Below are 13,787 nucleotides of genomic sequence, written 5' to 3'. Positions count from 1 at the left end.
TGTGGCACAGGAAATGAGAAGTGAAAGGGCCCCGCCCCTTCCTGCACCAGGCTGTGGGCCGTCTGCAAAAGTGCTTTGTCACGGCTTGGAAATCTTTGCCTCTGACATCACTTAGGGAAGGAGAGGGAGCCAGGGTGAAGGGAAATGTTTGGAATGTCATGATGATAGTTTATTCCTCCTCTTAAAGACCTCTTCCCCTGAGCTTTTATAAGCTCAGGGGAAGGTTCAGCTTATTTTTCATGAGCAGTGACAATGAAAGGGGAAACCAAGCACAATGCTTCAGATAATCAGCTGCTCTTGCAAAACATGTTGAGGCTTTCATACAGTCTCACTAGTGATCTTCACATGCACATGTCAATCTTTTACCATAATTTCAAGCTAGTCAAGACATGCTTGAAATGATTTAATGTTATGAAACTCTCACCAGTCCTTTTCCTTAAAAGTGAAGCATTTCAATTAGATAGTGGAGCTTTAAAACTGTAACAAAGATCATATGGATTTATGTTAGAGACACAAAAGTAGGGCTGCAGCAAACAATAATATATACAGCGTCAATTATTTTGACAAATTGATTCATTATTTGGTGTATTAAACGCCCAAGAGTCCAGGGTGACTATCAATTTGTCTAACCAACAATCCAAAACTTAAAAATATTCAATTGACAAATATATAAAAGAAGGAAGAGCAGCCGCTATTTACTTTGGAGAAGCTAGAACCAAAGAAAGTTTGACATTTCTGATTATAAAATGATGAAAACAATTAATCGCTTTCCTAAAATAGTTGCCAATTAATATTTTGCTGAATGACTAATAGAGCGGTCATTTCGGATCTACACAAAATACTGTCAATAATACTACTGCTTACAAACCCGTCCTTTCTCCTGCATGTTTCTCGTCTAATGAAGGCCAAATAAGCCCTAAAAATATCTTAAAATGAAAGGAAAAAAAAAGCGCCAACCCTAATTACCAAGATCACAACATCCAGCAGATTAATCCGAGATATCATTAAGACCATAACTGTGCAGCCCCAAGAGCTTTGTTCAAAGTGCTGACCTGACATAACACCAGGAGATAGAAATCTCAAAGGCAGCGTGTGGAGCTTGGAAAGGAGGCCGAGCCCGTCAGCGAACCACCTGCATCTCCCAGAAATGGAGAGAGGAGACCGGGATCCTGCCTGCCCAATTTCTGTCTCAAACATTCGATATTTTTGGTTCAATAACCACATCGCTCTACATTTGATTAGCAATGAAAACGAAGAAGCAAAACAGGGAAATCAATAAACACAGCGAGGCGACACAGAGACGGGGAGGGACGGGGAAAGACAGAAAAACAAAACAGAGGGTGAGAGATTCAAAAACAGAGTGTCACAGAGGGAGAGAGAGAGAGAGAGAGAGAGAAAGTGAGGATGATAGAGAGGCTGAGGGAAAATATTAGAAAAGCCAACGAGAAAAGAGACATTCGCTGTGTTTGTTTTTGGAGGGAGGACTGCTTCAGCGAAAAAAAACAAACACGGGCAGATAATCCAACCAGGCCGTGTTAGCTGATGGTCACACTACAACGCACACACACACTCAGCAGGGCTGTGCTGTCGGGACAGGCCCGTCTTTGTTTCACTCTATCGATTTGTGTTGGACGGGGACAGAGAGCCCCTGGTGTTTGAAGTCACGGGAAATGGCTTCATGTGATTCACACGTCGACTAATGTCTTCATCCTTTTTTTCCTGCCTTAACCGTGATGCGTCAGGACAATGACTAACACAGAGAACACGCTGTAAAACATAAAAGGAAGATTATGACCGTGATGGTGGCCGGTCATGCAGAGTGAGCTGTGGTATGTGACCAGTAGATTGAGCTGGTTTTCGCAAATCTCCCAACATTATCTTGATGGATTTCTGCTCACTATTATACAGACGAGACATGGAACTTTCCAAACCAGCTGGGAGCTCTGATATATATCCGTCCTGACAGGTTGTCTATATTGGCGAGATTCAAGTCTGGAAAAGAGGTGTTTTCGTCCCACATCATTTAGTTGGACACCTTCTGCTCCTGAATGAGACATAATCAATAATGAAACATGTGACTCCTGCTTCTACAAAATGTCACAGACGTAATACTATTCAATCGGTTTTTCTTGGGTAACTTAACCTCATGGTTGACGGAGGAGAACTGTTGCACAACGTTTTTCATACAAAACGGTTTTTTTTTTTTAATGGATATTCTCATTTTAGAAATCTGGAACATTTGAGAAATCTGCTCTTAAGTGGTAGCTTGCTTTGGAGACAGAGATTTAGAGTGTCAGTGTGCTCCAGTACTTGCCAGAGCAGCAGGAACAGGTATAAACACTTCAACCTTCAGACATAGTGGCTTTGTATCTACTAGTAGCACTGTGGAGCAATGTTATGAGTGGGTTCCTGTTTTGCTTGCTCTGGTGCATGCAAACAAGGATGCACATGCACGCACATAATTATCATCACAACCCCAGAGGGGAAGGACTTTACTGAGCATCTCTAAAACCATGAGGAAGCCTGCAGAGTGTTTTCATGCACATCAATCATGAAAACCATCATTTTTTTGTTAGACCTGAAGGATACAAACAAAACATCTTTCTTGGTAACACTGAATGTTAACAGAAACTTTGTTTAGTTTACAAGAAATCTCCAAGTTTAACAGTCACGAGTCAGAACATGGTGAGCTTGGGGAACTTTGTGGTGTCTCCCGTGGGACTCAGACACGCAGGAAGTCCGACTACAGTAGCAGAACTGAAAGGCCTTACCAACCACAGCCGCGTCTGATGGCTGGTGGTAATTCCAAGCCCAACAGCAGTATTGAGTTACACTACACGTCTAGACATTAGACACCCTCCTCACCTCTCTGTGCCAGCCAAATGGAAATCACCCCAGACTGTCCAGAGGAAACCTGCACTCAAATATTCACCAGCCACTGTCAACATTGGAAACAACCTACGAGTTTTTAAAATCGAGAAGCTCGCCAGTGTTCCACAGTTATCAAACTTCCATTCTCTGACAAAAAATGTTTTTACAGTAGCTTAAATCAGTAGCTTGTATTATTCTTTCATCATCTAAATTCAGACATTTATCCTGAATCTCGATCTGTAAACGACCCAGAGGTCTGAACTCAGAACCAGCAAAATGTACTGCGGTTGCCCCAGGCTTAATTTCATGATATAACTTTGAGTGGGAAATGCTGAGTGATGTCGCTGTGCTGATCCAGCACTCACTGAAGAGATGGAGATCGATTTTAATGGGTTGTGAATACTCAGCAACCCATAACTGTCCGCTAAAACGTGTTTGGCACTTCTGCTTGTACGCAGCTTCATCGAACTTGGTGCCTGTGAGAAGTTCTGTAGTTTACATCAGAGGAACAAGCTGCTCAGAAAAGACAAATCAACTTCTTCTTTCGATCAGGAAATGACTGATGGCTACTTCACCCACACATCCTGTGTGAACTGAAATCGCAGGCTGACTGTCAAATAACACTTGATTAAAAAAAAAAAAATCACTATTTTGCGATTTGGAGGAAATTTCCGAAATCTCTATAGAATTCCACTTATTCCTTAAACACGTGTTAGCAGGTTTTTTTTTTATTATGTGCGTTAGTATCTGGCTTCTACCTGCTTCCTCAATCCATCTTCCACAATGCGTCTCCTATTTTCTGCCAGTAAATAAGGTCAAAGGTTAGGAGGCAAGGAGCCGTTTGCCCAGTGAGTCACACAGTTAACCGGGATCCATGCCACGACTCTGAACTACGACATCTCCTCAAGCTGCAATCTGCCTCGTGGAACAACGCTCTCATACTTGTGCTTGAGGTGTAATTAAATGATAATAAAAAAGAAAATGGCCCAGTGTCTAGAGTGGGATGGTATGGATGTGCATGAGATGTTAAAGAGCTGGTGGAAGTCTTTAAATCTGCGGGGGGGGGGGGGGAGATCTGGTTCTAGTTGGCAAAATAAGTACAGTGCATGCTGGTGTACTACATGGTTCAGTGTCACACATACACACTGCGATCTTGAATAACAGCTTGTTTTCAGATAAAATTTTGCTAGTTCAGACAAAAAAAAAAAAAAAAAAAAAAACTGCTTGCGGGTCATTGGGAAGGAACAGTGCAAGAACAAACAGGCAGAGACATGCTCACTCGATCCGCAATGACAAGCGCAAAGCAAAATACTTCAGGGTGTGTTTTAACAGCCGACTGTTTTATCTGGCTCATTACATATGTCTTCATGATGCGATTCATCAGTATGAAGTTACTGAAAAACTGCTCCTCTTAATTCAAATAAATTAATAGCCAGCAAGTCAAACAAATTAATGCACATCACATTTTCCTACACGTCCAATCTCTTTGCATTTCTATATATTTGCGGTCGGACTCAGAGCACAGTCACATCTAACTAAGATCCTTACCATTTCTTCACTGGATTCGAAGACCTACTGCAGGAAACCCCCCAAAATAAGCCAACGACTGAATCAAGCAGAACTACACTTCTTGAAACAATTGTGAAGATAAGTATTATGAACCCAGACATGGCAACATGTGGTAAATGACGCATTAATTTCCAGTCCTGCTTTGCAAACAGTACGAGCCAGGTCTGAACAGGCGTGACTTCAGATAGAGTTATTTGTTTGACTGCTGATTATCACTGACCTACAGCTTCTCAAGGCCTAAGTAAAGGAATTAGTAGCCAGGCACCACAGTGAATGGATGGAGGGTGACATGGAGGGGAGAGGTGATGACACTTATTGAGAGGAAGGAAGAGATAGAAATAACAGAAAGAAAGGAGTGAAACTGAAAGAAAAATATGAGATGGAGGGAGTAAGAGACAAACAGACATCAAAGACTAAAAGGAAGAGATTGAGACACGCGGTTTAATTGGTGTGACTGTTCAGTAGATGACTAAGTCTCAAAGTTCAACCTCATTTGTTCCATTTTGCACCCCTCTGCCCACATTACCACATCATACACGACAGTCTGCCAGCTAATACAAGGCTTGACAACTTCAGGCCAACTTACTGCCATCCTAACACTCATTTAACTAATGGTATTGGAAGAAAGAAACACATCTTTGGACAAAGAAACACATCTTTGGACACATTATTGCTAGTGAAACAAAAAAAAATGACAAATCAATGCCAGGTGAATTCTGATTTCTTTCCCTTTTAATTACTGCGATTCCTCAAAGGCTTCTGTTAGGCCGCATGCTAAGCCATGTTTGGTTATGGATGATAAGTCTGACCCCATTAACATGTGACATTATGCAACTCGTTACAACACAGTATCCAAAATCAATTTCTCCACATTTGTCAAGGTTATTGCCGACAACAAAGCAGGGTTTGTTTCCCCAGCTGGAAAACTGTTTTGGTTTCTTTCCAGTTATGCTTATGGAGATGTAATGAAGTACAAGTTTATCAGTTAACACTCGCAACCCAAATATTATGACCGTGGAGTATTGCGTGAAGTATTAAATCAGGCTTGTAGAGGGTTGAGAGGCGCCTGATGTCTGGATCTGTGCTGTAAATCAACACAAGTGTGTCTAAAGCCACGGTCACGCCACACAACTTTCAGAGTCGTCAGATCTTTGCACTGCTCACACTACTAATCAGGATTCTTGAAGTCTTTGTGGTTTTGAAACTACATGACTGACCTGTGGGGGGGGGGGGGGATCATACCCAGATGAGTATGTCTGGTCTTCAAACTACGTTTTGTCAGGAAATACACACACAAGAAGTGACACATGAAATGATGTAATACCATGGGCTGGACAGGATATTTTTGCATAACATTATATACTATAATAGTGCATTCCCATATGTCTTTGATGTTTATAGCCTGTTTCCTATAAGTGCAACAACAAGCCAATGAAAGCTCAGACTCCCCAACAGGTCCAGATATTTAGCCTGCTAGATATCTGGGATGTGTCTGCGATGGATCAGCGAGCCTGTCTGCTGGCGTCTTAGAACAGTTCACACTGAGTGTTTGATTGCTGATTTGTGACTGCTGAGTCGATGCCGATTTGCCTCTGATCTTGGACTTTTTTCAGGGAGACCCAAAAACTATGAGACATTGTAAAATCAGGGCTTAAGTCGTGTAGTGTAAACAAGGCATAACTGATTTGCCTATAATGTGACTGCATTTTAAGATAAGATAATCCTTTATTAGTCCCGCAGCGGGGAAATTTGCAGGATTACAGCAGCATAGGGTAAAGTGCACACAAGAGACATAGTAAAGAAAGACAAGATAAAAAATAAAATGCAATAAAAAATTAACTATTATAAATAGCAATAAAAAAAAACAGTAAAATCCACAATAATTTAAATATTATATGTACAGACAGAATAACTATTATAACTATAATTGCACGGTGTATTTGTATTGCACAGGTTTTTTAGTGTCATGTGGTCTACTGGGAGCAGAGCTGGTTGTGCAACCTGACAGCAGCAGGAAGGAAGGACCTGCGGTACCTCTCCTTCACACACCGGGGGTGAAGCAGCCGGTGGCTGAAGGAGCTGCACAGAGCTGCCAGGGTGTCCTGCATGGGGTGAGAGGTGTTGTTCATCAGGGATGATAGCTTGGCCATCATCCTCCTGTCTCCCACCACCTCCACCGTATCCAGTGGACACCCCAGCACATTTGTCAAAACAGCAGAGTTATTTGTATCTGTTGTTTATGGCCATCATTGATAGTAATTGATGGGAAGTTCAATAAAAACAGTGCAATAAAGTATAACAACACTTGGCTGTGTCAACCTGTCAGATTCACATTATTCTGATATCCGTGATTGCTTTTTGTATGTCCTCTGGGTTTGACTTTCTAAACACAGCTCATGAACGCAACGCTCTTCGGTAACTCACTCTCCTAATGGATCTTATATTTCTGGAGTCTCTAACAGAATCGTGTATTAACGCACCACCACTTTACATCTCTACCAATGGTTCCACGCAATGCTAAATATAACACTGAACACACAAGGTTCAACTAGCTCCAGCCAGCTTCTATTTCACTCATAGTGAAATGAATGGAAACCTGAGAAGCTCCGAAATGGTAGGAAAACCACACAACAAGCAAACATAAATGCATGCTTTGAAAAATGTTTTTTGCGGCAATGTAAATGCATATTCGAACAGAAACCATGCAAGGCATTGGTTTGGTCTTTTAGGTGAAGCGAGACGAAAACTGTTTTCAGGGAGGGGACTGCAATATCGTAGTCTTTTCTTGGAAAGCAAAGGCCAAAGCTCGACAAAGCTCTGCCCTCAACCAAGCTTTGTCATCACTGTAAACTGGCTGGCTCAATACGTTTGGGTCCATGCAGGCAAATAAGAGAAAGCCTTTTATTTTTTAAAGACTTTTGTGTAGTAGCTCCTTGTTTAACATGTGGTTGGAAATCTAGTTTGACTTCTGTGTTCTTGTTCTCACGCCCCTCTAATCAGCCTCAATGTCTACCGATTGTTCTCTTTGGACATGCTGATGGAGCTATAGTTGCTGTATTTAGCTACTGCAAACTGATCATTTTAAGCCGATTCATATTAAAAGCTTTCTACACGCAAACTACTGGAAATCTTTTATCGTGAAGCAGATATTGTCGTCCTATTTGCCGTCATCCCAGGATCTTATCACCAAGTACAGCATGCCACAGGTATCCCAACGTTTATAAAAAAACAAGACATCTTTGTCCCTAAAGCAACTTATCAGGGCGATTTCTTGAGGCATGAGGTAGCTGTAAGGGCTTGTTCATGTTTATAACAACATGGGCGCCGACTGTCAAGCGTGCAGATGGAACAAGGGGCGCATGCCAACATCTCAACCTCACATACACAAAGACTGCAGACATAATGGATGCAGATTGAAAGAAAAGTATTTAAGGACATATGTGAAGAATGCCGAGCTAAAAAGGCTCAAGTTACCCAACATGGTTGTCTGACCAGCAAACACAGGCTTGAACCTAGACATAACATATAGGCAAGTGTAAACAGACGCTGCTCCATCCTTCGGGGATAGGAGACATTCCTCAACCCTGGTAGACACAGCTGGGTGTATAGACTGGACAGGTTGCCTTTGATGAGGGGCAAATTATATGTTTGCAAAGTCCCACACATGGACTTCTACTGGAACAGTACATTGAAACTGCCCTGTGCTGGTCATGTTGAAATGTCTTAAGTTTTCCTCAAGCATGTGGAAATAATGGCCTTGTACAGTGCTGTAATGTTAGTCATCACCCTGGTGTGAGAAACATGCCACAGACCAATTGTTTGGTCACGATGACACATAGAAACACAATGAGCAGGAAGCTGGCGTCCTGAAAACTGCAAAGAAACGGACACAATGTCCAACAGAAAAGCCTGCCAAGACCTAAAAGTATCCTGTTGAGTTCTTAACCACTGCTGGTAAATGTAAAATATCTTAATGCCCCAGTATAGTTTGTTTCTTGTACTTCTTGCCAGCAGCACGGGGTATAGGGAGAGACATGCATGCCTCAAGTCCAGGTGTGACTATAGACATTTCTACCAGTTGACCCATCCTGAGTCCCGCCTCTTTTTTACTCTGTGCTCCAATAACAATTGAGCAGGCAATTTTCCCCTTTCCTGTTAAAACTTTATGTGGTATGATCGTCTATGTTGAAAAGAAAACCACATTTTCAACATGGTTAAAAAATGTGGCCTAGGGACCTTTAAAAGCGGCGCTCGCTAGCCAGAGGGTGTGGCAGGTGTTGCGTTTATTCCATTACCATTCCCTAGCAGCTAATGTATAGCTTATGCTACATAAAGAGGAGTTAGCCTGATGTCAGGTCACCAACGTCAGCCATGTTTGCTTCCTCTTTATTTCTGTGGTAAGATGAGAAGGCCAACGTTCCTTTGTTTTATATCATCTCGTGATATGCAGCCCCACAGTAACTTTTGGTGTTATTAATTTGCATATCCTCAACGTCCCAACAGGACCAGTCTAAGTCCGTGTTGTCAGCTTATTAAAGCTATATTGCCTAACGCAGCCAGAGTCACCATGTTTCTTTTTTGTCAAGCTTGTCGGAACTAGCACCATTGCCTAAAGGGGGCGGGACTTAGGGAGGGCCAACTGCAGGGTGGCGTAACCTCAGTCTGAAGAACACATCATATCTTTACTCATTCATTCCCAGACAGAAGATTTACAACTTCTGGTGAATCCGACTCTCAAATACTGAATAAAGAGGAAGACGCATGGTGACAAATCCATGTTGGGCTGGGAGGCCTCACTGTGGTTTTAGTGCTGACTAAGATGCTCATCTTGCCTCCACAAAGAACTGCCAGCCCAAATGACAGATGGTTGTTTAGTTTAAGGGGGGGGAGCATTAGAGGCAACAACATCCCATGCCACTTGGCCACAGCGCTGTCCCAAATGAATGCTCTAAATATTCATCGCAAGAAATTAGATCACTCGCAAAATGGCAAAATTAATCACAAAATGCGGTTTTGGAGGACATTGTTGGGGCGAGCAGTGGGGAGCTAACTGCAGCGAAAAAACTACAATTACAGGGAGCAGAAGTAAAGAGGATGTTTTTTTCTTCTGCTAGAAAATGGGTGAGGAGTATACTCGAAAGACTTTGATGAGTGTTTTGGGAGAACGAGAAGATCCACCATCATTTGTTCTGACTAAGCTTTACTCCCCACTCGCTCATGTTGCAAGTGTCGTGTGGTTTTATGTTGCGATCTATTCTGCAATGCACAAGGCTGTCAATAGTGTGCAAAGACAGATTGTACCAAGTTAGTGGACTTTTCAGGGTGGCAACGGACTAGCTGGTAACCCATGACAAAAAGTCTCAACTCAAATCTTTTCTCTATATTAAATATGCATAAACTAAATTAACAACAGTTCAGAAAAACAAAGTATTAGGAGTTTAACACTCTAAAACTCACCTAATTATCTTCATCAGAACTGTGTGATTTGATCAGATTAGATTGACTGACATTACATTTCTATTTCAAATGTTGTCAAATATTGATGTGGTGTACAAAAGTATATGACATGGCCAATATCCAACTGAGCCCTTCCCACTTTTACATTTCTGATTTTAAATCAACATGGGGTAAAAAGCAGATTGAGGAAATACACTTTCTGGGCTTTTTATGATAATGATTGTTCTGCTATGACATGACAATATGTGTAAAGGTCATCTCTGCAGACATTCACTGAAATCTAAAATGTTTTCGTCCAGACATTTACATTTTTCTGCAATCCTACCTGATTGTTTGGTTTGTGCTGTGAGGAGGTCCCTGGGATGTTGAGCGAGTGACTCCTGGTGACAGAGGCTCCTGTAGATAATTTCCTGTGCGGCGAGCGAACTGTCGGTGATGCTTTCGCCTCCTGAGGAGGGGTGGTGCTGCTACTACTACTGATCCCTTCGGTCTCAAGCACTGCGTCCCAAGGATCCCCTGCAACTCCCGGTACTGTCGGCTCAGCGCCTCCTGATGCCGGGGATGCCTCCTCATTCTCAGTCTTGTGCTTTGTAAGCGGGTCCAGATCCAGCCAGTCAAAGCGGCTGATGCTAGAGGTTTCCACCACCGCTGGCTGCTGGGGTGGTGGGTTGGGCGCCAGAGAAGCTGTGCTCGCTTGTGCGGCATCTAGTTCAGTGCTGGCCAATTTGCCATTCTTCAAGTATTCTGAGGTGCTGGCAATCTTGTCGAACAGTTTGGCCATCTCGGGGTCCACAGCCGGCGGCGGGAAGACCATGGCAGCAGCAGGCTGGATGGGAGTGAAGGCCATGAACGATGGCTGCTGCCCCGTCATGGCCATGAAGGGCGACATGGTTGGAGTGAAGCCATTCTGAAATGTGCCTGGTTTGGGGAACGGAGCAGAGGGGAAAAGCGGGGAAGGCTGATGGGTGGGAGTGGACACACTGGAGTTAGATGGGGTGGACAGAACAGGTGTCCACTGGCCGCTGTGGAAAGGAGAGGAGCTACCGAGGTGGCCTCCAGGGTAGGAGGCACTGAGGTTAAACCCCATAAGGGACGAGGGGCGGGTCACTTTGCTGTTAACCCCAAAGTTTTCATCCAGTAGGAGCTTTTCAAGTTCCTCATTGGTCAGCTTGTCCACATCAATATCCCTGAACTTGTCCTGCCCTGCCTGCTTCTTGGTCTCTGGGAAGACAATGAGGTCCTTTTCAGGTCTGTTGGTAGAGGGTAAAGGCTGAGGAGCAGTAGTGGTAGGTTTAGATGGTTTTGAGGAGGATAAGGACAATGCGGAGGAAGACGAGGATGTCGGAGCTAAAAGAGTGGGTCTCTTATCCCTTTGCAACTTTGCTAGAGCCTCTTCCTCCATGCGGAGGGCCTCCTCTTTACCCACAACCCCCTTTGGCTGGGGGACAGCCACCTTGAACCCATTACCACTTGATATCTGGGCCATTGTGTCAACTGGAAGGTGCCATGGGTGTAACGGCTTATAAGTCAGTGTCGCTCAAAGGTCTGTGTCATAAATCTTTAAACACCTAAAAAAAAAAGGGGGGAAAAAAACATTTGGATTAATGACAAAGAGGTCAAACAGATTCTGTACATCATTTAGAAACATTTTGAGATTATACCGGCAAATCAGAACAAAACAATTATAACATTGGCAGTTTTTAGCAGCTGGTCGTAGACATAATCTGTATCAAATATTGTTTATGGTGTGATATGCATGGTAGCTTCAAAAGGCAGTACTTTATCTAAGGTTTCTCTTCGGCGTTTTCCTGTAACCCGGCTTTCACTGATAATTGATTGTCATTTGTCACGTATGCACAGTCAATAATTACTTGCGCTTGTTTTGGAGTCAAGTTAGGTCACACTAATGACATGACTCATGACATGTAAATTGATCATCTCACTCACAACAAGCTCCCCTTATTAGTGTGCCTCTTTGTTGTTCACCTTGACATTGCATGGTGCATTGTGCAATTGTTTAACCAAGCAGCCGGGCTGACCACATACCGAAAAAAAATTAAAGACTTAATCAAACAATAGTGCAACGTGATTTATAGCAAGGAGGGGGACACATGACTCACACCACTTGTTAACGTACAAATGTGTGTGCTTCTGTTTGGGACCGCAACCAACAGTTCCTTATGGATTTATCAGCTAATTATTCTCTCTCCAATTTCAAAGTGATGTCATCAAACGGTTCTTGATAATAAAAACTATTTATGGTTCGGGCCTACAACGGGCAGGAGCCAAGCGTCTCCCACGTCTACGAGATGAGAACAACACCGCTGCACAGAGTGTCTTGTGGTCCTAAAATGACACAGCGCCTTCTCAAAGCGACCATTCATCGACCGATCACAGCCCCAGGGTTGAGTGAGTTCCTTCCCTCCCCAGGCGACACCGGCCCCTCTCCTGAGCTTCCCCTCCCATTGTGGTGGAGACGGCTGGCTGTGCTGGGTCTCGGGGCTAGCCTAGCACTATTGTGCAGCTGAGGAATTTGGCATGCTAATCAGCCCAATGGGTCTCTCTCTCTTTCTCCCCCTCTTCCCGTGGCTTTCTCTCACTCTGTTAGCATTATGTTAGCACCATGGCCCAAGACTGTCTTATCAGCTGTGCTAACACCAGCGGGAGGTGACAATGTGGCTGCATTCATTAAGAATTAGATGAGGGGAGCTTGGTGCCAAACTTTGCCAGGAACACAGCTTTTGGGACACTAAAAGCATCAACAGGTCATCGTCTTTTGGCGCCTGCTGTCAGTGATGCATTAGTTCTGTGCAGAAATGTCTCATGATCTGACCTAAGCAGTTCATCCGTGTTATACTGATTTTGCACACTGCACGCTTTGGCAGCTTGAAGCGAAGTAGTTAAAGTCACTGTTCTATAACCAAAAGGTCAGAGCCCCCGAACTGCCAAGTGTCAAGTTAACACACTGAGCCAGACCCTAAACAGTAATTACTTCCTGATCCTGTATGTAAACACCGGGTCATCTAAGAAAACACATAATTTGATTAAAGGTCATTAACATTAGTCTTGTTTTTTTACACTGTAGATAATTGCAGATTGGGCAGATAATCCAATGCTCCAATTGAAGGGAGACTGAGAAAAAGCACAATTCTGTTTTAACAAAGGAGATTCAAAGGGAATCAAGCTACGCTAAACTAACCAAAACCACGGCAAAACACAGAAGATCCTGAATCAAGATAGCCATATGTTTAAAGTCCATATATGGCATTAGGGAGACATACAAAGAAAGGAAAGCCCCCACTTATGGAGAAAAGCCAACGGCAGCCAAGACAAATCGTCTGCACTGCACCATGGCAGAGGATGGCAGAGCTCAGGTCCTGTAAGAGCATCAGTAAATGTTACATTACTGCTGTTAAAGTATTCAGAAGACAACAGCTAGCGGAGCCATAAGCCACCAGTGAAAAGGCTTTTTTTTTTTTCACAATAACAATTTGTACTGGGAACACTGGAGATTTCCTACATAATTTGCTTGATGGTTTGACAAAGCCACCATCATGTGTCTTTGTTAACCCCTTAACATGCAGTTTCATTTGCCCTTTAGGTAGCTTTAATATTGTAAAATAATCTTATTGTGCCAGCCTCACATATATATTCTATATCAGCTTGTTTCAGATTTTCAATGAAGATTAATTATGTTTTAATATATTCAAACCATAGATTCCATGTTTTTGATGGCAGCAGCATCCCATCATATATAAATGTGCATATTTTAGCACAATTTTACAAATATTTTACCAAAATGCATACATATTTAGTATCTTCTGAGGGTTTTGGATTACTACTAGAATTATATATCAAAGAGGAGGTTCCCAAATTTTCTCAAAGTCTTT

The 13,787-nt window shown here is 42.9% G+C and overlaps 1 protein-coding gene across 2 annotated transcripts in view; it reads right to left on the bottom strand.

Moving 5' to 3' along the window:
* Window positions 1-13,787, bottom strand: part of pik3c2a (phosphatidylinositol-4-phosphate 3-kinase, catalytic subunit type 2 alpha) — a 46,154-nt gene that overhangs the window by 30,855 nt on the left and 1,512 nt on the right. For both annotated transcript variants that reach the window (XM_054620257.1, XM_054620258.1), the window contains exon 2: window positions 10,223-11,465. In XM_054620257.1, the coding sequence (XP_054476232.1) occupies window positions 10,223-11,383 (1,161 nt within the window). In that variant the 5' untranslated portion in view covers window positions 11,384-11,465. The remainder of the gene's footprint in view (window positions 1-10,222; window positions 11,466-13,787) is intronic.

This window comes from Anoplopoma fimbria, chromosome 19 (assembly GCF_027596085.1).
Source record: "Anoplopoma fimbria isolate UVic2021 breed Golden Eagle Sablefish chromosome 19, Afim_UVic_2022, whole genome shotgun sequence".
In the NCBI taxonomy this organism is placed as follows: domain Eukaryota; kingdom Metazoa; phylum Chordata; class Actinopteri; order Perciformes; family Anoplopomatidae; genus Anoplopoma; species Anoplopoma fimbria.
This window is presented reverse-complemented; position numbering and strand designations above follow the sequence as displayed.